General features: G+C 35.5%; 3 protein-coding genes across 16 annotated transcripts; 2 read left to right on the forward strand and 1 right to left on the reverse strand.

Annotated features, from left to right (window-relative positions):
- The first annotated feature begins 4,829 nt into the window (after nucleotides 1–4,829).
- LOC112285579 (uncharacterized) lies at nucleotides 4,830–8,352 on the forward strand. 5 transcript variants are annotated; one of them, XM_090252706.1, is made up of 4 exons: nucleotides 4,830–4,946; nucleotides 5,087–5,230; nucleotides 5,878–5,912; nucleotides 6,069–8,352. In XM_090252706.1, exon 4 carries the CDS (start codon nucleotides 6,175–6,177, stop codon nucleotides 8,167–8,169), a length of 1,995 nt encoding a protein of 664 aa, XP_090108832.1. In that variant the 5' UTR covers nucleotides 4,830–4,946; nucleotides 5,087–5,230; nucleotides 5,878–5,912; nucleotides 6,069–6,174; the 3' UTR covers nucleotides 8,170–8,352. The 5 variants fall into 5 exon arrangements, with proteins under 5 accessions (XP_090108832.1, XP_090108828.1, XP_090108830.1 ...); XM_090252702.1 differs by having other exon boundaries at nucleotides 5,878–8,352; XM_090252704.1 differs by lacking the exon at nucleotides 4,830–4,946 and having other exon boundaries at nucleotides 4,956–5,230.
- Nucleotides 8,353–13,353: 5,001 nt separating this feature from the next.
- On the reverse strand, nucleotides 13,354–15,330 carry LOC112285469 (uncharacterized protein At1g08160). Of its 2 annotated transcripts, none has more exons than XM_090252709.1 (3): nucleotides 14,967–15,330; nucleotides 13,801–14,584; nucleotides 13,354–13,605 (listed from the first exon to the last, which is right to left on the reverse strand). In XM_090252709.1, exon 2 carries the CDS (start codon nucleotides 14,525–14,527, stop codon nucleotides 13,883–13,885), a length of 645 nt encoding a protein of 214 aa, XP_090108835.1. In that variant the 5' UTR covers nucleotides 14,528–14,584; nucleotides 14,967–15,330; the 3' UTR covers nucleotides 13,354–13,605; nucleotides 13,801–13,882. The 2 variants fall into 2 exon arrangements, with proteins under 2 accessions (XP_090108835.1, XP_090108836.1); XM_090252710.1 differs by having other exon boundaries at nucleotides 13,801–14,691; nucleotides 14,967–15,199.
- A 3,140-nt stretch (nucleotides 15,331–18,470) lies between these two features.
- LOC112286042 (uncharacterized) lies at nucleotides 18,471–27,225 on the forward strand. Of its 9 annotated transcripts, none has more exons than XR_016504593.1 (28): nucleotides 18,471–18,686; nucleotides 18,927–19,049; nucleotides 19,151–19,249; nucleotides 19,397–19,449; nucleotides 19,651–19,747; nucleotides 19,857–20,075; nucleotides 20,265–20,379; nucleotides 20,580–20,643; nucleotides 20,819–20,844; nucleotides 20,945–20,985; nucleotides 21,151–21,263; nucleotides 21,460–21,699; nucleotides 21,981–22,089; nucleotides 22,268–22,429; nucleotides 22,729–22,836; nucleotides 23,089–23,174; nucleotides 23,296–23,428; nucleotides 23,621–23,698; nucleotides 23,836–23,970; nucleotides 24,199–24,312; nucleotides 24,479–24,547; nucleotides 24,711–24,776; nucleotides 24,937–25,068; nucleotides 25,284–25,338; nucleotides 25,484–25,783; nucleotides 25,963–26,074; nucleotides 26,447–26,578; nucleotides 26,774–27,225. XR_016504593.1 is itself a non-coding variant. In XM_024527551.3 (28 exons), exons 1-28 carry the CDS (start codon nucleotides 18,636–18,638, stop codon nucleotides 26,849–26,851), a joined length of 3,117 nt encoding a protein of 1,038 aa, XP_024383319.1. In that variant the 5' UTR covers nucleotides 18,471–18,635; the 3' UTR covers nucleotides 26,852–27,225. The 9 variants fall into 9 exon arrangements, 7 of the variants coding, with proteins under 7 accessions (XP_024383319.1, XP_024383320.1, XP_090108833.1 ...); XM_024527551.3 differs by having other exon boundaries at nucleotides 25,284–25,345; XR_016504594.1 differs by lacking the exon at nucleotides 25,284–25,338.
- Nucleotides 27,226–27,670: the final 445 nt, after the last annotated feature.

Consider the following 27,670-nt stretch of genomic DNA (forward strand, 5'->3'; position numbering starts at 1 on the left):
TCAAGTTTATGATTATATGATTTTTTATTCATAATCATAGATTACTTCACCAAAATGGCATATTTTGTATCATGTACAAAATCTATTTTAGGTGAAGAAATAATTAAGCTTTTCATTGCCATATCTATCACTATCATGGATTACCAAACGATATTATATTAGATAGGAGGATTCAATTTATATCAAGATTTTAGAGAATTCTATTCAAGATTCTAAAGATAGATATAAAGCTATCTTTGGCTTTTTTATCTTCAAACTGATGAGTAAAAAGAACAAGTGAATCAAATTTTAGAGTAATATTTGAAGTGTACCATCAATTATCATCAAGTTGATTAGACAATTCTTTTGCCATTAGTAGAGTTTGCATATAATAATTTGATACATTCTTCAGTTCGATAAACATCTTTCTTTGCCAATTATGATTATCATCTATAAATTGATATTTTTGACTTTTTAAAAGTTGATAATCTTGGAGTAGAAGATTTAGCAAATCGTTTGTTAGAAGACCAACTAAAAGAAGTTTAAGAATGACAAAAGACCAATGTGGATGCCTATCGCAAAGAACAACCATAATTCAATGTGGGTGACAAGGTATGATTACTTTATCACAATATCAAGACTGCTTATCTTTATGATAAATTAGACTATTGTAAGTTGAGACCTTTTCTTTTTTGTAAACAAATCAATCCTATTGCTTATTGTTTACAACTATCAAAGTCTATGAGGATCCCATCTTATATTTTATATGTCTCTTTTTGAGCCATAAGAGACAATGAATATCTCAGGAAGAAGACAAATGCCACCTCCTCTTATAGAAATCGATAATAATCAAGAATTTGAAGTGGAAGAAGTCTTAGATTCAAGACAATAAATATCTTATTCATTGGCGTGGATATGATATTAGCAAACTCACATAGAAACAAGCAAAATATCTTACAAATACAATAAAGAAGGTTGAAGCTTTCATTGACAACATCCATCAAAATCAAGATGAAAAATAGCAAAGTTCCGTGAAAGGTGATAATCGCTCCTCATAGAATTTGTTCTTAGAAGGGGAGGTAATGTCACAAACATATACATTTATTCCAATAGTTATTTATATGATTAGATAGAAGTAGGTAAATATAGATTGATTTCATAAAGTCTTCTAGAAAAGCTTTTTAGAAGCTCTATAGATGCGGTTTTGACTTTAGATGTGATTATAAGTTAGAAACTTGGCCAATAAATTAACTACATGTTGGTAGCTTGTGAAACAAGTTAATTCCATATAATAGCTTATAAAACAAGCTCACTATATGGCACATATAAGGATAACTTATCTTACAGTTAAGACATGTGGATAACAAAGTCAACACATGTTGGAGGTCTTATAGAATATCACTACATTATCGTAATACGTGAAGTCTTACTTGAGAATGCTCCGGGCACCTAGCTATAGAAGGTAGAATGGAAATTGCAACAACAAAATCCTAACTATAATAGAATACTAACCAAACTCTAATTAGACCATAATAATGCTAAATAAGCTTTAATCAAATTCAAAGAAACCTCAAAGAAATTTCAAAGAAACAATAAGAAATCTTAAAAAAATATTAGAATGATCAAAAATATATCTCAAATACATCTCAATTCAATCTTAATTTAATCCAAATTAAAATGCTATTGAATTTCATTCAAACTTTAGGCCAAAACTAATTAAATTTTAAAGCCTAAACAAATCCTAATAAAATCCTAAATCCTAAATCAAATCCTAATTAAACCTTAAATTCTAAATCAAATCCTAAATCCTAAACTAAACCCTAAATCTTAAACCAAATCCTAAACTCTAAACCAAATCCTAACCAAATCCTAAATCAAACCCTAACCAAATTCTAACCCTAAATCAAATCCTAACCAAATTCTAAACCTTAAACCAAATCCTAAATCCTAAACCAAATCCTAATCAAATCCTAAATCAAATCCTAAATTCTAAATAAAATCCTAATCAAACTCTAAATCCTAAACCAAATCCTAACCAAATCCTAAACTAAACTTTATCAAACCCTAAACAAATCCTAACCAAATCCTAAACAAATCCTAAAACAAATCCTAAATCTTAAATCAAATCCTAAATAAATCTTAAATCCAACTCTAACCAATCCCTAAACAAATTCTAAAACAAATTAAACCTCAATAACTAATGAATGAACCATTGATCTTAACTCAAATTTTTCACACTTCTTACAAACTAAGTTGAAAACAAGCATAAAAAATTTGAAAAGGATCGGAATTACCAAATAGACAATAACCTCAAAAACGTGCTCAGGTATTGGTCAGCCTCTTTTTCCAACCTTGATGCCAATCTCTTAGGGCCAATATCTCTTCTTTTTACCATTTGATTGATCTCAAAATTTTCATACACATAGAAAAATAATTCTAATATCCTCTCACATAAATTTCCAATCCAACTAATAGATTGCAAGAAATCTTAAAAACCTTCATTGGATCTAAAATTCTACTTTCTGAGACCTTGATCCACTTAAACCTCGATAATCCTCAATTCAACCATTAAATCGAGCTAAGATTTACAACAAACATTAAGCACAACTATGACCATTAATTCACAAAATTTCATCCATAGATCTATTATAAAACTCTTAAAATTACTAGAAATATCAACCCTATTTTATTTCACAAACCCCAAGTCATCCGAAACAAACCTTAACTTTGCAAAGCTCTTACAAAGTCAATATAGATCCAAATCACCCAAAACCAATGCTCATAGAAATTCTATCTAATCTTCTATCAAACACAACTCTCTGATCTGCTAAAGAGTCTTGGAATAGTCGTCGAGACTCGGTTTTGTGCCTCAAGGTCTGATTTCGACCCTGGTTCATAACTGGCCCTCTTTGGGTATCAATATCTAGTTTTTCTAAGTAAATTTTGCTAGAATTTATTCTTAACTTCCTTCTAAAGATGTCTATATCATTTATTTTTCCAATCTACTTTGTTTTGCCTTACTTATGGTCCTACAAACAAAGTAAAAGTCACCTTTCTAAAAGGTAGCATTGGTACCTTTTTGTTTTATTACCCTTTTGACTATTAACTATATTTCTAAAATAATTTGTTCTAATATTTTGAACTAAGATCTCCTATATTACAATAATTTCCACACTCTTTCACCTATTAGTCATATTACATCATGACAACGTAGCTCTTAATTAAAGAGTATATATGGAGGCAAGAGTGAAGCTTTTTTTACTCTTGTCAATGCCTTTCTAGTCCTTAGTCTTATTTCAAGACTTTTTAATCTTCTTGTTTTTGGCAATAGCTATTCTAGTTTAATATTATATAATCTTTGAGTGACTTTCTAGTTCCTTTCAGTGATATAAGAGTGTATTGAGGATTTTTTTTTTCTTTGAGATTCATGTCGTTGATTAATAGTGCTCAAAGCTCGCGAAGCATCATGTGGGTCTAATATATCGATGATGTTATGGCAAAGATTTGGAACTAAAGATATTTGGAACATGGCTTTAGCTTTGTGTTTCTATCTTTGAGTGATATTAGGTTTTGATTGATTTAGATTTGACAATATCTTGGATTTTCGTTCTAAAGAAGATGTCCCATTTGGTGATGACTGTAGTTTGATAAGATTCCAAAGATTTTCTTTCTCAAAGATACTCTGGAGAGTAATAGCTCAATGTTTGTAATTTTTTGAACCTATGAGCATGGTCTCTCCTGAGCATATGGTTTTGAGGTTGCTCATGTTACTCAAGAGGGCTAAAAAAAACAATGATGTTGATGATAAGATAAGAGTTAAGTAATGATTGATTATCTAGGAAATATTAGATTAAAAAAATAAAAAATAAAAAAAACCTTGCAAGAGATGCAAGAAAATAAGAGACTATGAGATCTTGAAGAAAAGGAAACAGAAATAAATGTTTAAGAAAACAATGTTCCCTTGGAAGGAGGACTAGTGCTTGTGTCTCATGTTGCCTCAGAATGAAACACCAACTTTTGCTTATTTCCTAGTATCATTGAATATGAAGTTCGAAAAGCACTTAAATCCCCCTTGGGATAAATGTGCTTCTTTGTCAAGAAAGCCGTTGCTAATAAAAGAACAAAAGTTGGAAAGTATCAAAAAATAAATAAAATAAAATAAAATAAAAATAAGTATCCAAAAGAGAGATGTAAGTGAGCACAAGAATAGAATCCAAAAAAAAAGGGGACAAATCTCCTGCTCTGATACCATGAGAGAACAATAAAATGAATGAACAAAATAACAGGGGCTTACTACCTTACTATAAGACTATTGTTGCAATCTTAAATACATGTGTACAGAGATTTGAGTATTCGGCACAAATATTGAATCCTAGATCATCTATACAAACTTTATTCAATGATGAAATATGGATGAATGTTCCAACACTAATGTGTTTTATATAATAAATATTATAAAAAGATTTAAAGATTAAGTTTAAAAAATATGGATTCAACTTAAAATTGATCTTCTTGTTTGTCTTTAATAATAGAAAATTTATTATGATTAAAATAGAAAGTAATTGAGACAAGTATGTATTGTTATTTAAGGGAATCATCCTCATGTTTATAAAAGGACTGATAGAAATAGTATCAACTCTTGAAATCATTGCTATACATTGATTTTTTATAAAAGAATTCTTTCGTTCTATTCTCACACTAATTATACCGACAATTGTTCATCAACCCATATAAACCTAGGATTCGTGTCAACCTGGTCCAAGTGTTGTTGGGCCCCACGAAACAACTAAGCTCTAAGCTCCTTCACCCACCTCTGTTACCAACATGGATCTAAATTTGCCATTGCCATGCACAACCTTGTGCGTCAGGCAGAGGTCGCTTCCGATGACGGGAAGTCGGCCTCCTTCATATGGAAATGCACGAGATACTAATGAATGTGCACCGACCATGGTTCTGTCATTTATGTGGTCAGTCATTTGTCAGAGCTCTAACTTTCTCAGTGTCGAATTATTCAAGTGCATTGTGTGCAAACATCTGGTTTTCAAGTGAATGTCTAGCTATTGCTGTTCGCCTTGATATTCGCCTCTGCCCTTCGCATTGCTTGCAGACTATTAATTGGAGGACTCGTAGTCAGGGTGTGGAGTTTGATGAAGGAACTAGTGAGCTTTGACATGGAATCTGGGCTTCAGCCATACTCTTTTTGGCTCTTTGTTCGATCGCAGGAATTGCGCAACTAATACATAAGGTTCAGGTAATCCTTTCGTTTACTGTAATAGTCATCTTCCTTTCTTTCCATTTTTGTGCAGTACATGCAAACAATAATCACCACCAGAAGTTTAATGTAGACATTGCCAGTTTTGATATAAAGATACGTACTGAATACGATTGAAAATTTGGTTCCGACTTCTTAACCTTAAGGACCGAGGGGGGAGCATTTCAGTCTGCTTTGAGGATCAAAATTGTTCTCTTGGTCCTTTAGGGTTTAAACCCAGGGTCTTGCTTTCTAATACAGGTAAAGAGGTCTTACAGGCCAACACTATCACTGTGAACACCAAAGTTCTAAATCATCAGCTTTGATCATCCATACCGCACTCAGTACTTAGAACCAGCACTCGATCTTTGGCTTTTTGAAAAGATCTCGTTGAGCTCTGCAAGATGCATATATCACAAGCTTAGACAAGTACAGTCTAAGATATGAAGAATTTAAATGCTGACTTTGTAAAGTTTATATATTCGTCACTATTACTCATATGGTGGTGATCTTGACTTTATGGAATATAATTCATTCGTCTTTTGAAAGAGTTGAGTAAGACAATAGAGATAAACGTCTAGGGTTTTGACCTTCAGAAGCTCACATTGAGGAGGGGTTATCTACTAATTCATGCTTTTGGTCTGCAGGGTTTAGCAGGCAACACATGGCTACTGACGCGAAGGTGGGGAATTCTAACTGCTGTGTTTAATATTGTATCAATGGCTGTGCCTCAATATTCATATAAGCCGCTCCGGGGTTCACGCGAAATCCGGTTGCTTTATCTACATCCGCCTCAGAATGGATCAAATGAGCTACGCTGTGACATTCACCATTGCAGAGATCTAGAGAGTTCTCCCGATGAGTACGAAGCGTTATCATATACGTGGGCAGACGAGAACGGTGACAAGACTTTGCGGAAGAGTATTCGATGCAACGGAACCACAATGCATGTTACCATGAATTTGGCCATGGCCTTGCGGGAACTCCGGCATCCCAACTGCCCAAGAATACTGTGGGTAGACGCCGTGTGCATAAACCAAAACAATGACGACGGAAAAAACGTGCAAGTAGGCATGATGGGTTATATTTATCGCCGAGCACGGCAAGTTGTCGCCTGGGTTGGACCGGAATCTGCCATGGACGTCGCTGCGTTTCGTGTTGTAAACTACCTCCACGCTGAAGGCTGGTTCTCACCTGAAGAGTTATACACTTGGTTTTCACTCGTGAGATTTATCAAGAGGACATGGTTCTCTCGAGTATGGATAGTTCAGGAGTTGGCGCTTGCGAAAAAGATAATTATTTACTGCGGAAAGAATCAGTTGGACTGGGACATTCTGCGAAGGGGACTGGTGAAGTTCCTCGACCGGATGGGGGTCTTCTTGAATACGTCGAAAGCAGATGTATCGCTTGAGCGAATGTTCACTCTTCTCAGTATCAGGAATCTCGTCACCGACCATTCCGACGAGCAACCGCAGCGGCTGGGCCGCTTTACTCAATTCTCGATCTCCCAGATTGATGACGGCAGGGCCTCCAAGCAAGTGGAGAGGGGTGATCTTCTCCGCTTTATGGCAAGCACCCGGCTTTTTGGAGCAACGGAACCAAAAGATCGCATCTATGCCATGCTCGGGCTGGTGCTCGACAACGACAGGGATGGGATTGAGATCATCTATTCCAAGAATGTCTCATACGGCGACGTCTATCGAGAATTCGTGCGAGTCTTAATTCTCCAACACGGAACTCTGGATGTGTTGTCACAAGCTGGCTTGCATAGTGCTCTGCCCTCCTGGGTCCCGGATTGGACTCTCCCGATGAAATGCTACCCTTTGGCTTTGCACAAATACTACGCAAGTGGTGCCGTCACTAAACCGGCTCTGTCCTGGGCAAGCAATGAGAGAAATTCTCGCCTAAGAAACCAGGATCGGGTGCTCAAACTTCGTGGAATACTTTGCGACACGATCAGAACCCTAACACCCGGCATCATGTCGGACACGGTTGAGTCAAGCGTCTTTGAGCGCGAAGCGCTAAACGCAGCTAAGGGCTCTGTTTTTGTCGTCGCCTTGGCCACTGGTAAGGGCCTGCGCGAAATGCTTCAATTCACACTTGATTCTGACTCTCTGAAACCAGTGCGCATTTACAAGGACGAAGCGAATAGCTGGATGGAAGCCGCGCACATTAGTTGCAGAGAACTGTATGGAGACGCGCACTGGGAGGAGCGTTGGGGGGCGGTCGAGGGGTCGGCGTTCATCAAAACATTGATTGGCAATCTTCCTTTCGAACCGCTTGGCTCTGATCACGAGGCTCTTTTCGCTCATTGTTACGCAATATGGCGAGAATGGCTCTCGAGGAACCCCCTGTTGATTCGTACTGGAATCTTTTCTGATTCTTCTAGCATCCCTGTCCAGCCCGAGCTCATAAAACTCTTTTCTCGCCATGGAACTTCCTGGCTATCAGAGGAGCGTTCAATGAGCGCGAGGAGAGGAATGGTGCAGATCAATTCCAGCACCAAGGTCCCAATATTTGTAAATGAAAAACTCGCAAGACACTACTTTAATACGAAGCGATGCATCAGAAATATTTTGGGGAGTGATGACGCCGACTCGTCGAGAGCCCCAGCGGAGGAGGACGCACGCAGGAGCCATTTGATGCATGATGATGCCAGTGTAAAGATGGCAGTTGCAAGGATGTTTTCTAGGGCAGTGGAACGCATGGCTCGCAATCGACAATTCTGCACCACGTCGTCGAGGAGGTTCATCGGATGGGTCCCATCCGAGGCGCAAATCGGCGACGTCGTGTGCCTGCTGGAAGGCGGGCGAGTGCCATATATTCTTCGTCCTCTGCAAGGAGGATTGTACAGTTTCATTGGGGACGCGTATGTACATGGTTTGATGAGAGGTGAGGGTTGGTCTCCCAACTCGCTTCAAATGATTTCCTTAACATGAAGACTTGTTTGGGGAAAAGTGGGAGTCATTTACTAAATCGACCCAGTTGCCATAACCATCGTTAGAAAAATAGATCATATCTACATCCAAAACCCTTCATCCTTGTTTTGCTTTTCCATTATTTTCCCATCCCAACATTCCCCTCCCTTCAAATTTAATCTATTTGACATTGCTGATTCTTTAGACAAGGTTTACAAACGCTAATCTGATTAAGTCTATCAACTTTGTTTCATGCCAATACTCTTGGAAATAACAATAACATCTAATAATATAGATTTCTATTAATCAAACTTTAAGCATAAAAAAAGTATTTTTTTACTATTCAATTGATTTACCTCAAGTATACCTTCAAAAAATTGGAAAAAACTTTATCTACTCAATTTCTAGAGACTATTCCAAAATTTCAATTTGAGGTTTTTATGTCAAAAATTCTAAGATAAAACACATACTAGTTTTATTTGCTTGTAAGGTTTATCATATTGTAATAGCTAGCGCTTGTATCCTTGCATCCATGCATAGGCATCAGTGTAACATTCTACAATCATGTGATATTGTTGTATAATGTGAAACCTTGTTTGACAATATATTGAGCACTTGGCTATAGAAGATAAATGGAAATTACAACAAGGTTCTAACAACTCTAATAGAATTCTAAATAAATCTCATTTAAAACTTAATCGTCATAATAAAAATTTAATCAAAATCAAAAGAAGTCTTAAAGAAATCACAAAAAAAAAAAAAAAAAAAAAAAAAAAATCATAAATTAACCCTTAAAAAAGTATATATAAAAAATAATCCTAAATAAATAAAAAATACTAAAAATATATTAAAAATTAATATTCTAAATAAATCTTAATCAAATCTTGATGTAGCTCTAAACAAATCTTAATACAATTTTAAAAAAATTCTAAGAAAATCCTAATAAAATCATAAATAAATCTTTATAAAATCCTAAATAAATCCTAAGCACATTCTTATTGTTGTTTCCAAACTCCAATAGCAATTAATTGAATAGTTGATTTCAATTAATTTTTTTCAACAAACATAAAAAGTTTGAAAAAAATCAAACTTATCAATTAAAAAAATGAATTCTTAATACTCTTAGATGTTGGTTGTCATCCTTCTTCAACTTGAATGTTGATCTTTATACAACAATTACTCCTTGTTGAATCGTTTAATTGCTTTTTAAATTGGCAAAAGTATAGATAATCAAGTTTAAAATGCTTATACAATTTTTTGCTTTAATAAATTGGAGGATTATTTATAATCAAAGAATACTTCATTGATTCTAAAATTCAAATAATTGAGATCTTAATCCAATAAAACTTTAATATCCTTCAATTTGATTGTTAAATTAATATTAAATTTAAAAAATAAATTTAAAAAAAGCACAATAAAAAATTTAAAATATTTTATCCATAAATTTACTTTAATATCCTTAAGTTCTTTGAATATGTAAGCTTCTTTTTATTTTTTAAAATTCCAAAGTCTTTCAATATATCTCACTTTGAAAAGCTTTCAAAAACTTAATTAGCAACAAAATTACTTGAAACTAATAGTAAAAAAACTTCATAATTTATGTCCTATAATACCACTCTTTGACTAGCCAAAGAACCTTCAAAATGTCATAAGTGCGTGGTTTTGTGTCTTAGGATTTGATTCTAACCTTAATTCACAACTGGTCTTTTTTAGATGTTAATTTTTAGTTTCTTAAGATAATTTTTGCTACCAATCATTCTTAAATCTTTTTTAAGAAATTATATTATTTATTTTTGTAATTTTCTTTATTTTTTCTTATATAAAGTAAAAAAGAGATATTTTTTATAAAAAAGATAATATTATCACTAAAATTTTTTACTACCTTCTTATCTTTTATTCATGTTTTATTACTATATCTTTCAATTAGATTCTTTTGTAATAGAATCCATATTTTTATTTTTTATTATATAATTTTGTTACAACATAATATAAAATATAAGACATATCTAACAATCTCCACCTTCTCTTCTATTCTATACATATATTTAGACAAATTTGAAGGTGTTCATTATACTTCAAGTCAACAAGAACTAATATTCAATAGGTTTAATAATGGCCTAAACTTCTCTATAAGCACTAATTTTGTCAATATGTTTGCTTTATTCATTTTGGTATCTATCTTTTATAGATAGATCTCACTTCTAGTCTCAATTTCCTAAGTATAATAATGTTGTATATCAAATACTTTGTACAAGAACGATAAATTTAGATTTTAGCTAAAAAGATAGCACTTTAACTATCACAATACAAGTAAGATTCTATTTGTATCAATCTCATTTCTTGTACAAGTCTTTGCAACCATATAACCTCTTTTATTGTCTTTGTAGCAACTATGTACTCTACTTTTATATTAGGGAGATTAAGTATAGGTTGGAGAATAGATTATTAACTTATAGGACCATCCATTAATGTGAAAATGTAACCTATAATTGATCTTATCTTATGATCTTCAATTACATTTTGTAGAGCTTTCAAATAGTGAATAAATCTTTAGATTGACTTGATAAATGTTAGATTTTGGCCTATTCTTTGATCTAATGATACTACATAAATTCTTCTTGGTGCACACTCCTTTAACCAATATATGTTGATTCCACCTCTTTTCCTTCAAATGGTTACAAAGGTGGACCTTACAAACCATCTAACTTAAAAGAGCTCTTGGACCTTGTCGATTGCTATCTTTCTAGAAAGATTTCTTTCCAACCCTCTCAATAATAATAATAATAATAATAAATAAATAAATAAATAAAATAAAATAAAATTTTTGTCACAAACAAACCAAGCTTTTACATACTACATCATATTTGTAGCCATGTAGGCCTCACTACAAATAAAATCCTAGTTACATCCACAATGACCAATATATATATATATATATATATATATATATTACTTTCAATGACCATGGTTGAAATTAAAAATGCATCTTAATGTGCTTGCAATTAGTGAAGTAATGATTGATTAGAACTATATGTGGTTATTGATATTATTACTTTAAAGACAATTTTATTCTTTTATGTGTAGGCAATAGAATTGTAATTTTTAAATTTTTTATTATGTATTATGAAGCAACTATACTAAAGAGAGAGTCAAAGAAGTGAATGGTTATTTCATAATAGAATTTTTTTTAATAGTATTCTTTTAGAAGAAAGAGGGGTGAAGAATAAAAAATAGAAGTTTTTGTATAATTATGAAATTTTATAGAAGATTATTCAACTTAGAAATGAAAGCTTTAGGGAAAAAAATAATAAAATAACCAAAATCAACTGTATGGTGGAGTTTGTGGAGAGACCAAAGTGTAAAAATTTACATACAAACAAGCAAAAGATATCAAAGTTTATAAGGGATGCAAAAATGAGAATTAGATTCTATATTTATTGGAAGATAGATAAGATAAAATAAACATTTGCTCGAAAAAAAAATAATATATGAAGGTAAAATATTCTAATTAAATTTCTAAATTCATCATATGTATCCTTAGGAATTGACCAAAATCCAAACTTAACCTTGGATGCAACTTTTACATCCAAATAAAAATTATTTACAAATAGACATGATTTAACAAAATAAATATATATTTAGGGAAGAAAAAACAAGTATATTTAAGGTGGCTTGCATCTTGTATAAGCAAATTGTACAACATGATGCACTTCTCTTCGATATAAAAAAAATAAAAATCATCCAAGCTAAGATCCCCTATCTTACCTAAGTTTAAATCTCTCATTGTGCTGAAAATAACTACTTTAATATTACTAATTTTACTTCTTAAAATTCCTGCTTTAATCCCAATTACTCTAAGCTTTTTAAAATCTCTCTATTTAGGCAAAAAAATATATATCCTTTAATTGATGACCATGCTTTGTATATATGTATTTTTTTAGGATTTAAAAAATTATTTTTATAATTATAATTTCTAAATTATAATTATAATCACTAAATTTTTATAGTAATTATTATTTTTTAAGCTTTAAAAGTAAATTTAATTTTTTATTATAAAATCTTAAATAATAATTGTTGAATTATTGTCTAAGTATTAATTTTTAACAGATTAAGTTTAATAAATCAAACTATAGGTAGAAAGTCACATATAAAGCTTCTTTTTACTACCTGTTTTACATAGAATATTGTGAATATATCTATATCTATATCTATATATATATATATAGTTTTTACATATTTATATAAATAAAAATGTTTATTGTATATAATATTAATATAAAAATACATTATTATTGTGTTGAAAAATTATCTTCTAACTTTATATTTTATTTAATCTTATAAATTTGGTTTAAATTATAATAAAATTAAACCTTAATGCATTAAAACTAATTAATTACATACATAGAAGAAAATTTACACAAGACAAAATTTCATTAACCATATTATAGTTAAAAGAATTGGAGCAATTTATCTTTATATAGTTATGTGCTATTCTTCAATGCTTACACATATCAAATAGTCTATCCAATATTTTAAAAATTCTTTAAAATTTTCATTGTAATATTTCTTTATTTATTTTATTAAATTTTTAATCTCTATCAGTTTATGGTATGTAGATATAAGAATCTAGTAATCTTGAAATTCAATGAAAAATCCAAGACAAATCGTTACTCGGAATCATCCACACCAACAACAACAAAAATAAATATATATATATATATATATATATATAGATAGAAAAATAGAAAAACACAATAAAATATTTGAAGGTTTCAAAAGAGTAGTACTGAATTGGCTTTACATGACAATTTTATTGTTACTGCCCAAAACATTCCAACTTTCAGGTCCCACCAACCTCTCTATATCATCACCAGCAAAATACACAATAGGACATTGACTGGTAGGATCAATATATTATGCCAACTTCTAGCACTTTGTCGTTTCATGATTTTTTAATTTTTAATTTTAATTTTTCAAATTTACAAATTTTTCAGTGCACCCAACAACTGGTACGTACAATGTTTCATCCAGCTGGTGCAAAGCAGAGATGCAGTGATAAATAGGCAATGTGAAGAAGAGGATTAGAAGTTGATGGCTTAACACCATTTATTGCAAACTGTTCTTGCTTGACTAAGCCACACGGAACTTAGGGAATAAATTCAAAACCCCCTTATTAAACACATATATCAATGGAGCAGAGACCAGTTGAGTTATGCACAAATTTCATTTTTGAAAACCTATGTTGCAAGTACACAGTAGTCGAACAAATAGCTGACTTTTGCAGCTATATATGCTGTCAATAGCTCCTTCAGAAGGGATTTAATTGTACAGCTACGATTCATATTCGTATTCTTCTACACCTTTCCCAGTTTGATTGTTGAATACAGTTTGTTTACATGTAAATATGTGTGTATGTGCCTGTGTGATCAAAACCTTGCATCCTCACAAAAGCTGAAGCTGCACACGAGTAACCAAAAGTTAGAATCCTCACAACAAAACTTAAAGCCTAAAAGGAAGTTGAGCAAAAAGTTGAGCAAATAGTTCGGAAACCCCTGATGCTGTACACAAGGTGAAGTTTGTGGATTCTTCATGGTTACAATTTTGGATGCTGGACACAAGCAAGAAAACATAATTATAAATTCTCGCACGTACCCGAAGCCGCACACTGGAAACGCCCCCTGAACGAGCGGTTGACTGTATTCTGGAATCGGTGATGAACTGATTGAATGGATCACTATGTGTTTCTGCAACGGTATTTCATCAGCATTCCGGAGACACCGTTACTGGGCGGAGTGACATTGATCTCGCAGACTGAGTGAAGCCACATCCAGAAGGAGGTATAAGAACCGATGTGGGCGCGTGCTCGGGTATCAATTCGCACCGTCAAGAAGACCCACTGTTGGCTGATTTCGCCTCGCAGTGTGTTGCCGACAATGTTGTTCACCACCAGGTTCATGGCGGAGGTTGTGATCATGACTACGTTCGAGCCTCGGTAGCCGAGTATAAACCCATCAACGCTACTGTGGCCGATGTCTGTACCCAGGTAGAGAGTCTGGACATTGAACTTTTCGTACTCCATGGTGACCTTGCTGTTGGGATTCTGAGCTTCAAGACCATATATAAATACCGCGTTCACGGTTGACGTGTAGGTTAGGTCCTTGGAGCCGATGACTTCCAGGGTATGGACGCTGGCAGAGACGATGTTGTAGTGAGTGGCTTTCGGGCGGAGGATGAGATAGACAATGAGGGTCGCCAGACCGAGCACGAGCACGATGACGACGATTGCGGCGCACAGGAAGAGACAAATGCGAGTTATGCGGTGTCTTCGATAATCATCCTCGTCGTAATTGTATCTGGTCTCGAAAGGAATCCACCCCATGATTTAGGGTATCAGGTTCCGAAAGACAGGAAACCGTCGTGGGTAGTAGCAATTTATCTAGCTCGTTGCAAGTCAGCTCAAGATTAGCTCAAATTCCCGGATAATGGGTAATTTCGCTTTCAATTGACCAGCCATCGCAGCGCCGGCTAAAAATTCTAAAAATCCTTTATGAATTGGAAACAGATAAGAAAAAAGCAAGTGACCAATCTAAGCTACGTTAGCCTTTGGATAGAGATATACAACGCGCAGGTGATCGATTAAAGTACGATCTCTAAAACCGCACAATTTAGTGTTCTTATCTTCTAGCTTCAGCAACAATTGAGGCATCGTGATATTTATTTCCAGCGGAAAATTAAATCAACATGCACAGTTTAATCCTACAAACCATTCACGGAGCTCATCAAACCGGCGGACGGACTCGATATGTCATGAATATCACCTGGACAGAGCAGCACCACCTCCGAGATGACCACAAAGTTTGTCCACTCGAGATCCTGGTCCGCTGTTAAGTCGACAGCTCCCTTCGCAACTGCTCGATGAGGCGAACCCAGTCTACCGAAGACATGCAGAAATTTTTACGAAAGCTCCAGCTGCTGCGCAAGAGCGTCACAGGCAATTCGGCCGTGGAGCAGACGCCTTGTCATGGGATCGATTCTAAAACATCGCTGTAGGTGGAGTAGACAAAAGGCAGAGAGAACGATCTTCAAGTTGATGGCTAGTGAGGCAAGGGAAGCAAGGCATGAGGCGTTGAACGAGAGAAAAGCATAGGCTTCGAGGAAGAACACCTAGAACGACTTCAATATGCGCAGCATGGTCCCCGAATCCAGTTGGTTAACTGAAACAGAAAAAAAAAAAGGAAAAAAAAAAAAAAAAAAAAAAAAAAAAAACGAGACTGTAGGAGACTGCATGGGACGGAGACTCGGCAACAAGACATCGACATGTGGACACAGTCACATTCTTCTCATCAGCGATAGATTTACAGGTGATCGTCGCTGCTGCAATTAAAAAATTAAGATGTGTGGAATTGTCAGCGAGTGAGAGTCCAGATGTGGAGCAAGAGAAAGATGCAACTTACCTGCGGTGAGGGAGCAGGGTGTTGGGCTATGGAGGGGTCATTTTTACACATCTGATTAGAAACCTGCAAATTCTCGCAAGGAATCACACCAGCACTTATAGATAGATACATAGATAGATTGCTCTTCCGCCCAACAGAACAAAGGCATCCTTGCCAAAAGAAAAGCAAAGTAAAGCGAAGGGAGATAAGTTTTACATGCGTGGTCGCACTGTGCTCGTGGGGGTACAAATCTTGGTCAATAGTTCGTTGACCCATATTCTAGAAAGACCTTTGAGGGTAGGATGTCTCACTAGTAGGAGATCTTCTCACTTTTAGCACTATATATCTATCAATAAAATAATTGTATGTGGATATGAGAATTGTGGTATTCTTAGGTTGTTGGGTATGATAAATAGAATTTGTTGTTTCTCACATTTTGGTGGCCAACTAGCATGTGTCTACAAGTTTGAGTGATGATTGAGACCTCATTTTGAACGTCTATTCTTATTTTTAGAAAATTTAAAGTTGTATATGTTGATGTTATTTTTAAAAAATATATAAAATTAAATTGGTTGTTAGATACTATATAAATAGCTCTTTTTTAACAACTATTAAATAAAGAATTTTTTAAAAATATAATTGTATCAGAAATTTTAAAATACTAAATTAAACCATAAGAGATTTTTTGTGAATTTTTTACGATTTTTTGTAAATATTTACTAAAAAATAGCAAGAAGCACAAAAGCTTGTTCTTATTCTTTTTTATGTACATATAAAGTAGAATTTGATTCATCAAGTATATGTTGTTAAATCTTTACACATTTTATAGTTATTAATGGCAAGGCAATTAAAAATTTATGTTTAGTAAATTTTACAAATAGTTATAATTTCTTTTTTAATAAACACAACAATAATAACTTGTTTATTAATATTTTTAAGATGAAAAATAAAAACTTAATTGAAACATCTATTACTATTACAAAAAGATAAATCTTAAATTATACTGAATACTAAGATTTGTCCCATATATAATGCACAAGTTTCTAAAAGTATATTTATTCAAGATAATTTATCTAAAGAAGTTTGTGATGTATAACCCCCTTACTTTGAAAACTCTTAGATCTGTTGCAATTTCTTGTTTCACTTATATAGCAATTGCTAATTCTATTGCAATCCCTTGCTTTATCCTTACAATAATTCTTAGTTTTGTCACAATCTCTTGCTTCACTCTTGTAGTAACTCTTAGTCCCATTATAACTCTTAGAATTTATCTAGGAATCCTTTTTACATTGCATACTTTACTAAAGGACTTTGGAATTTAGAACCAAATTCAAGAGTTTTAAATTAGATAATTCTTTAAAATTTTATATGAAAACAACTTTTTGAAAGTATAGTCATAGCATAGCCTTAAAAACTTAATTACATTTTTTTACAAATAAATTACTATAAACTAAAAGGATACTATAATAATCTTATTATCATATATATATATATATATATATATATATACTCTTAGCTTTTTTTCATACATATAGTCTATTTAACCATAAGTCTCAATGCATAAAATATTTAGGTGTCTTTCTCCTACTCCACTAGAATAATACATTCTTTCACTTGCCAAAACTTATACATATTTGCAACTATAATCCTTTCAACATAATATGAGATTGTATAGATAGATTCCAAAACCACCTTATCAAAAAATTGAACCATTATTAAAACTCTTGACACAAAATACACCATTGTAAGAAGATAACTTGTGCAACATACAAACTCCTTGTGCATCCCTCACACTTCTTGTTATCTTGATGTTATTTTATTCAAACAAAGTACCAAAAGTAAGAAAAATTTAAACTTTACTTGACCCAAAATATTAATGTTGACAATACAATATGGACATATTCTCATGCAATGATATTAAAACTACTCCCTTTCATACAAAATATTAAGATGAAACACCCCTTCAATAAATCTTTTCAAATGTTTTCAAAGTTTCAATACTATTAAATTGTAGTTTGAACCTCTTTCTCACATTCCTACTCCAACACAAACAAACAAACAATCAAACAAAAATCCATTCATCAAGCCCACTAGGAACTTTTAGAAATTCCACAAAATCAAACTTGAACTCTAATTTCTTAGTATTCACGGTCAAAGACAGCCTGTAGAATTTGAATCTTTGAACTATGATAGTTGGAAAGGTGAATAGATGCACACACAGTTCATAATACAAGGTAGTCCTGACTTGGAAGCAATCCGACCAGTATATGCCACATGACCCTATTTGTGCCACATATCTAGGTGTCAGAATAGTACTAAAACCATTTATTCTTGAACTTTGTGTTGGGAAACTATATTTTAATAAAAGTTAAATAGTTGGTAAGTGGCTATTGAACCTAATGAGATTGATTCATAACTCAAATTCCAAATTTAGATTTTAATATTTTATTTTAAAATTCATATACCAAGTTTATTATTAAAAAAATAGTTCCATGATTTAACTTCATGTTGACACCCATAATTGATGACTTAATTATCTGTTAATTTTTGAACAAAACACAGCCTACTGCAAAGAGTAATTCTTGCTAGATCATACAATTCTAAAAGATGTAGCTTCTTTTTTTTTATTCATTTTTTAGTAATTAAATACTTCGAAATACCTATGAAATATGCCCTCTCGGTTACATGAGCGCCTTTGTGATGGTGAGGCCTTTCTTACAGAGGCGACTGTCCTCCGTGGGGGGCAATTAGCAGAAATTCATGTCACTAATTCAGTCACTAATCATTGGGCCAGGATTAGTGTCTTCTGTAGACGTGGTTTGCGGTTGTTTTCTAAATATGGTTATGCGGCACCAATTTGGCAATGACTGTTGAGGTTACGAAACCTAAAATGGCGGAGCAGAATTGCAGACATCAACCCACATCGAGATTGCATTCCTTCGTAGAATTCATGTTGTAGCTACAGCATCGAAACTGGACAGAGGTGTTGATAGATACTCAGTTTTAGGATTCAAACAACCGAAGCCGATCCTTCAGACTGTGCATATTGCTGAGATGGAGGATAAAGATGGTGTGCGCCGCAGCAACAAGCGGTCCAGTTGGGCTGTAAGTTATTAACGCACATTGCACAGAAACTTCAGCTGCCCACAATTTAGAGGTGGTTTGGTTGAAGTTGTAATGAATCCGTTGTAATTGAACTCTGTGTAATTGCACGTTTTTCGAACAACCCAAGTACGTAAGTTGTGTTGAGTTGGGTTAAAATGAGGAAGGAAAGAAGTTGTTTGAATGGTTTAGCGTTCTTGCTGAATATTTGTGTCTGGGTGTGATGGGGCAAATTGATCGCAGCACACTTATCACAAGAGTCCAGAGGATAAAGTGAATGAGACTGTGGGTAAAATACATATCCCCTTGAAGGAGGCAGCACTTGATCCGAAGAGTGCGATGGCTGGAACTCCAGCCGTTCATCCTGTGAGTGAGACTCTCTCCAGCAAGCTCTTCTAGCAAAGATTAAATTCATAACTTTCCAATTTCCTGAGATCTTTGCTGACGAGTTTTGGTTCTCATGACAGCCTGACCGGAAAGAAATGGGAATGAGTGCTGAGGCCCTTGTGGAGCTTAAGAAAGTGTTCAGAGATGCCGAAGAGGATCAGGGGGGCGTTCTAGATCAGGTGTTGTGCGTGGCAATAGCCAGCACTTGATCCATTGTGTTGTTTTATTTTATTTTTGTCTTTTCTTTTTACTCTTTCCTTGAGAAGATCTGGAACTTCATCATGTCACTTTACCCTGAGAAAAGAATACGACCTGAGTATTTGCAGGAGACCTTCTTGAGGACATGCTTGTCCATCGATACGCTCACAGCTCTGATGAGGTTCTTACTACATAAACCTTGTCAGTCGAAGTTTTGGATCTTAGTGTCTCCAATTCCACATAAATTTTGCAGATTGTTACAGATAAAATTCTGCTTTTGTTATAGAGAGAACATGATTGATATTGAGAGTAGTATCTCCATGAGTGAAATAACTTGATGTCATTAAGCCAGGGATTTAATGTCCAATAATTGGTAGTGCAGTGAAGAACAACTAAAGCAACTATATATGAAAATTGATGCCAATTCAAAAGGAGAAATCGGTTTTGATGATTTTACCAGCTACCTTCTTTTGCAGCAGGTCTGAGATCAAATTTGTTCAGGTTCTTATTACTGGCTCTAAACTTTATATCTTGTTTTTTTTTATTATTCTGATAATCTGGACAAGTCGCATCTTCATTGTCTGACAGCTTGCAAAAGAAAACGAACCTGCAGCCGAACACACAACCTTCGTGAGAGTGACAACATTTGGAAGCAAAATGTACGGTAGATGCGACTATGAAGATTCCGAATCTGCCCCATCTGATGAGGAAGAAAGAACAGCAGATGATGAACTGTGGTTCAATCCTGAACCCGTAAAGAAGGAATACAATGATAAAATTGGGCTACCCAGGAACATCATAGAAAAGGTTTGTTAAATTCATTGTGACCAGAAATCACTCATCCAGCCAATGTAGAATATTTCGCATTCTAAATTTTAGATGTAATGGCACATATTAGCGTAACAAAATCCCAACCATAGCTGGTGTTTGTATCTGTAGTCATAGATATGTTTATGGCTCCCCTGCCGCATTACTGATGACTTTTTCAACACACAGATCATGCTTTTAGGATCTTTGAATGTCTACGTTTCATCCTCCCAAGAAGGGATGCTCAAAATTTGGAGTGCTGACAATTTGAAACCCTTGCGTACTATTACGAACGGTAGTGGTGGTGCGTTTGAAACAAACTTTTTCTGTGTGGTATGTTTTGTGCTTATTTTCCCCAATTCAAAAATTTCCACGCCCTATCTCCCATTGATTCATTTCACATTATGCTTTTATACATTTGATTGAAGATTATGTATAGAAATGTGTCAGTTTTATCTTCTTGTATCAGCATAGTCTTCAAAAGCGTGATTGTCTTGCTTGCAGCCTGGATTACCGACATGGTTGTAATGGCACAACAACCAATGGCAGTATTTGCTCTAGATAGGAGGTACAACACATATTTTTGGTTATGCTGGTTCACAAATTGTTGGCTTGTCCTCATATTGCACGAAAACGATAGTCTGTAATCTGTTACCTCTACTGGGTACCACATCATGCACTTTCTTGTAAGATATACTACTAATACGAACTCATGGTGTTCACTTGCGTTATGCAACTTACAGACGAGTGCTATTTCGGTCTGCAGAAGGTATGCTGTTCAGAAATTGTAACATTGTGCATTTTGATGCGTCTTTGTGAGAGAGAGTATACTCATGTTTGCTTTGGCAGTGTTACGTTTTATGACACAGGAAGGATGTCGTTTGACTGCTTAGGCCGCATTACAGCTTTGGTATTTCATCTTAACTTTTGCACCCTGCATTCAAGCTAAGACACAAACATTTTACAGTATGTTTCATGGATCTTGTTTCAAATGCATGTGCGAGATTTCTCAGAACTAACCATTTTGGTGGGACGTGCAATTTCTAATGCAATCATCATCTTATTGGTTTTGTAGGAGAATGCACCTATGTGTGCCACTTGGTTGAGGGTCGCTGAGAATGATAAACTCCTCTTTGGAGATGAACTAGGAATTTTGCATACATATACATTTAATGATGAATGGGGCGGGTAAGTTGTTAATCCATTCACGGAAAATCGTCTACATTTGTTCAATCGAAGGGGATATGTTTTCAATTCGTTTTGATGTGTCGCGTCTCTTCTCTCAGTCAAGAATAAAAAATACAAAATACAAAATATGTATACTAGCAAGTCTTGATGTAAAGCTGACGGACGTGACGGTAACAAATTTTTGAAAACTATTCAGAGAGCGACCAAGAGAAGTCTTTGGAGTATCTGACAAAAAATTGCCTCCGGGAATGTCCGAAAACACACCATGGATGTTGCATAATGATTGGATGACTTCAATCAAATACCTGTCGCATTCTAATTCACTAATTACCACTGGCATGGATAGTCAATTGCTTATGCTTGACTTTGAGAAACGGCAAATAAAATGGTCGGGAAACGAGCATGCTAATGGAATATACGCATGCGACTATTGCAGGTGCAACTCCTATACAATTATATTCTCTCTGAAGCATCGAGTAATTATAATGCGAATGGAATATACGCATTAAAAAATTCATATATGTTGTGATAATTGGAAATTTGTACTGCGGAAATTAGGTGAATGCTATTCTTACCACAAAACATCAATACTCCATTTTCGCTACGATACTGAATAGGTCCATTTTGGTTTCATGCGTCTTGTTGGTGTTGTCTTGTTGGTATCCCTTTATGATTTGTCTGATCTTGGTACTGACGTAGCATTACCCCCACATTCAGAAGCTACAACTTCATCGTCACTTGTGGTTTGGAACGTTACATCAATATCTGGAACCCATTTACAGCGAAGACAATGGGATATCTTCATGGACATGAAGCCTCTGTGATGGTAAGCTTGTAGTCATGGTCATTTTCCCGAATAGCCAGCCAACCTGGCGATTCAGAAGAGTATACGAGTGAAGATATTCCTGAATGCACTCAATAGCATCATTGCAGTAACTTTGAGCTGCGAGTAAGTACACGAAAATCTCAAAGATTCATCGACAATCCCTGCATCTCTTCGTCAGGACGTCCAAGTCAATGAAATAGACAACCAAATTGTGAGCATGTCTACCGACAGCCAAATCAAGGTGTGGGATATGCGAAGCAGCCGCTGCTTGGAGACTATAATTGAGAATACACAACGGGAGCCTACACGCGCCACCATATACTACGACAGCCAAAAAGAGGTTCTGTACCTCTCCAGATGTTCTCGGTTTTTTGTGTGTGATTCAGACGATGGATATTACACTTGCTCGAAATTCTGTGATGAGGTTCTGTATGAAAATCAGCAGCAGATCGGACGTCCATCAACCGTGATTTTCGAAATTTGTTCTTCTTATAAATATTAAGTAACCAAATTGTGAGCATGTTCGAAGTGAATGATGGAATACGAATCTGATGAGTCGAGGTAACGGAGACAAATTCTCCACACTTCACCTAAAATCGAGGACAAACTCTTGTGTCTGAGGGCATTCTCTTAACACAGGTTTTGCTGGCCGGAGGTGATATGCTTGAGATGTGGCATAAACGACGAGCACGAGAAGCACGGACAGCAGAGATTGCTGCAATGATTTACAATCCTCTGTTTCGTCAGGTTTTCTCCTGTCATAGTAAAAATTTCTTTCCATAGCACGTGTTATTGTTGCAAATTCGCCTCTTGGTTTCTAAATAGTCTTAGCTTGACACTTTGCTTTTGAACTCTTCTTTACATAGATCAGCCACAGTCTTCGATTGAAATCAACGTAGTATAAATAACAAACTTAAGAAATATTAACCTTGGAGCCCAGCAAGCCAAAATCTACTACTATTGCTTCTGACATGGCTTTTAACATCTTGTTACGATTAGGTTGTGGTTGGAGAAGTTGACTCACTTGTTATGGTATGGGATCTGGACACGGGTGAAGACATCTTCACATTCTCTGACACTCACAGGTGAGAGAGAGATCTGTAGCTACAGTATCGCATGTTTTTGTTTGTGTTGTGAAGTGCTGCATCGGAAACAATTCACATCAAAATCAAAGATCAGTTCCAGAGTCGAAGTATGAATGTGCAGGAAATCAAAAATTACATGTATGGCATTCGACCATTCACTGCGGAGGCTGCTCATTGGAGCCCAGGATGGTAGTTTGCGTTTTTGGAACTTCAACAATGGCCAGGTCCTAAAAGAGTTCGTCGGCTTTGGACAGGTATGATCGACCAATTCTTTCAGTTGCAGTAAATCATCAAACTCTTTGTACTTATCCTGCGGACCTCCATTGGAAGCTTTGGTACCAAGTTTTCTGAGCCTCAATTTAGATGTGTTCTCTTGGATATCCAATCTAAGATCTTTATCTAAAGACAAGATTTCAACGACACTAATTTTAAAACTGTGGGCACAGGGTGCAGAGATAACTTGTTGCTTATGCATGAATGTTTCTCGTCTTAATTACGTGGCTGCAGGAGGTTGGAATAAGAAGGTACGAGAGTAATGATGAGAACGAATGATACTTACAAATTAATTGTGTGCATTAAATCATGGGGAACAATATATATATATATATATATATATAGATTTCTTTTACTGTTCAAAATTTACCGTGCATGCATCTTCCAGGTATGCTTGTGGTCGGATACTGTTTGGGTTGCTACAGAGAATATTGAAAAGAATATGAGAGGTCATGTTGATGACGTTACATGCGTATGCTTCTGTGCGCCCAGCACCTTCGTTACCGGTGGCTGCGACAGCAAGGTAAGATGATTGCTTAATAGATTCCCTTATTGCTTTTCTCAATGAACTGAAACTGATCCAAAGTTAATATTTTCATGTTCAAGCTATTCTGCAGATATAGACGTCATTTTTCCGCGTTCTGAGATATAAAAATTGTCTCTGAGGGACTGAAATGTTTGTTCTGACCTTCGTTACCTTACGCATGAATATTTCATACGGACTTGGTTGACTCTCGAAGACGTGACGCAGGTGATAGTATGGAAGATGGATGGAGTAATCATGCGGATACTGAAACCCAGTGATCATGAGCAAACGGAGCATGATTATAAAGTCATCCGTGGCATAATCTTCCTCAAAGATTTGGTACGTTCTCTTTGTTTATGCAGTACGTCGTCAGCTTGCTCTCGTCCTGGAGCCGTTACAGACCAATTTGCTGCATAATAGGTTTCTTTGGTTGTGATTTCGGTTATGTTAACCGCTAGCATTGATTGACCTTGACGATTGAATATGTGGAATTGGAGTTTAAAAGGTTAGAACAATCGTGGTCTCAGTGGCAGATGGTTGGCTACGATTCTGGCGTTTGCAAGATGGAGAGCTGGTACAATTAGCATTGGCTATTCTCAATTTTAACTGGTTTGGATGGAAGATCGATTGCATCTTGTAAATCTAAAGTTTTATCCGCTTTGCTCACTTCCTGAGCTAACTTTCTCATGAAAATGTTATTTTGGGTTTGATTTGGTGCTCATTCACTTTCAAATCAGGTACACGAACTTTTTGCAGACAATAATGGAGGAACTGGGCCAATTGCAGCAGATTTGAAATGCACTGTAAACTTAAACTAAAACCAATTGTTTCCTTAATACAGGATGTATTTTGTGGGTTGGAATTTTTCGTTGTTTTATTACAGTCTGTCTGTCCTGCACTTTGTGCTGATATAAGTTTCAAAGGCTGCACTAAAGATTCCTTTTAATAATGGGGCTTTACCAGATGCTGTTTTCTGCGGATGCAAAGGGCTATGTAAAGGTATGGGATTTGACTCATTGTCACTTTGCGAGGAAGGACATCGAGCCTACGAAAACCCCACTGCTTTTCGACTTTCGAGCGCACCATGAACCCATCGTCAGTAATTCATATTTAAACCAAACAAAACTTCTAACCTTCAGCTGTCGTGCCTGACGAGCCCATGTCACATTGTCTGCATAGCATTAGATATTTTCTGCCTATACGACTGGATAGTACATGTAGGAGCAATGCATTGAGGATTGGTTTAACTTGGGAAAGATGAAGGTAAAATATAATCGAATCGAAACTGAATTGAGGGGGCTGTCGTGCAGGTCAGTTTGTGCTTTGTAGACAACGATAATCTGATTCTGACTTGCTCAAAATATGGTACAGTGTATGTAATCGAGCGATGAACTCAACCAATCAATTGATTTCAACATTTCTGCGTCGAACTGGTCATGATCTTTTGAATATTGCTTAAATCTTTGGCTCATAGATTAACCAGATTACGTGTTTTCTTGTTTGGGACCAGTCGGCTATGGAATTCAGTAGGAGCTCGAATCGGTCAATTTGGACAGCATAGTCTCTGGAACGTGAAGTTTCCAACCACGTGGAAGACGCGGGAGCCTTCATATCTAATCCAGCCTTTGATAAGACAGGATCCAGATGGAGTGTTTTCAACTGCTCGCACTCCAGTTCGGACCACCAATCGTGAATTCCGATTGAGCATCACTAAAGCCACTTCGAGTTACACCGAAGAAGACGAAACATCGGAGTCTCGTGATGAGGCAGAAATTCTCTCGAAAGTTCAGGAGGAGGAAAAACTTAAAAGGTGGTTTGCTTTCTTTCAAATTATGGAATTGAACTGCCCAAATTACTGAAGTAAAGAAAATAAATTAGCTCTATTTTATTGTAGGAATACTATGGGAATTTCTGCTTAGAATTTTTACTTCACGATTAACCGGAATATTATAAAGCCGTATAAAAAAGATACATCATGTTTGCATGCAGGCTGTATGAGGCGAAGAAGAAAGCGGTTTTGGACCCTGGACCCCCGCACTTGAGGCTAGAGAGCTGGTATACGCCACTGCTGAATGCCTACGAACGACAACTTGCCATCAAGGTAATCATCAACTCTACAGGATTCACAAATTTAGTGTTTGTTCCTAGAATGTAATTTTATCAGTTGCAGGGCCTCAGCAACGAGGAGCTTGTGTTTGGGCAGGTTAATAGGTTACAATGAAGACAAGGCTTGGTTTCTTTGTTTCAAGTTTCATAAACTCGAAGAATACATGGACTTTTTGGATGGTTAATGGAGATGTTGGTTTGCAATATTCTTTGTTAGTACATTGTATTCATGGATTAGTCAGTAGCCTAGCAATGAGCAATACCACGTGTAATTGTTCAGTTCATTGTGAACTGTAGAGGATTACACAACTTTTACGTATGCTTCCTGTCAGTTGAAAATACTGATATGAAACTCTACATCATGCAGAAGCTATCTCCCCTACTGCCACTATTACCTGAAGGCCTGTCCGAAATTGCAAAAGAGAAGGCCCATATCGTTGCGGCTGAGCGAAGTGCGTCGCCATTGAGCGTCACAAGCACCAGGAGCAAGAAGAAGAAAGTAAATCTATAATCCATTCCCTCCACAAATATATATATATATATATATATATATATATAAGCATATATCGCAAGGAATGTTCCTGAATTCCTCCATGTGCTTACATGCTTGTGTTTTTCTCCCATGTCATTGTCATGCTTTGTCATGCTAGGAGACTTCTCACTGAATTGAATCATAATATAACTTTGCTTGCAGGGTCGATCCACTCCTGCTGCGCCTCATAGTAAGCATGAGCTTCCAATTGACCCAGACCAAAGATCACTCTTCCAGTAGCATCAACAATCAAGACGGTCTGTGCATTTTCAAGGAAGCTTTCTTTTGTAACGAATTAGGTTGCGTGGTTTCCCTCCGCGGTTTGCTGCTCTTCTGATGCAGCATCCATTTCATCAAACGTAATTTATTGAAGCTAGAGCAGAGTCTTCCATCATGAATTTACACTCTAGTTTAATCAACACTTAAAGCTACTGAGCAGTCTTGATCAAAAGCCACTAAACAGTAGCAGTACATAAGCCTAATTTTTTGCATTCTTCACTCCTATCAAACGGGTTTCGATTGAATCACTTTGTGCAAAACACTTTTGCTGAACATGTAGACACAAAATTCTTTAAATTCAAAATGAGTATTAGCTTGCTAAGCCTGAAGAAGAAGTCAATATTCTAAAAGGCTGCATATACACATTCACATTAAAGGTCGATTGAATGAAGAATTCTCAGGTTGGAAGGTGTTTTTGTGGGCATTACATTTTATTGCCGTGCAGGCCTTGCTTTATGGTAGGTGGCTCTAGTCTATGGACTTTGGGCTAACTTGTAGCTGCACGCTCTCACCCAAACCAACTAGGGATAGGGCCTGCAATATTAATAGCCACTTCACACTATGGCCAATTGTTGAGCAAACAAATGATTTCAGTAATATGATTGGTGGAGTTCAAAAGAAATAAAAAATAAAAAATGATTGCTTGGTCTTCACACTAGAAGGCAAATGTCCAACAAACATTTTCATCAGTAGTGCTTATGTGGTAGCATTTTATGGCAATTTTGGTTCAGACTTTTGCTTAATTTCAAGTAGATTTTTTTAAGGTTTGCTTGACCAAAC

Source organism: Physcomitrium patens, chromosome 8, assembly GCF_059467195.1.
Source record: "Physcomitrium patens ecotype Gransden chromosome 8, ASM5946719v1, whole genome shotgun sequence".
In the NCBI taxonomy this organism is placed as follows: domain Eukaryota; kingdom Viridiplantae; phylum Streptophyta; class Bryopsida; order Funariales; family Funariaceae; genus Physcomitrium; species Physcomitrium patens.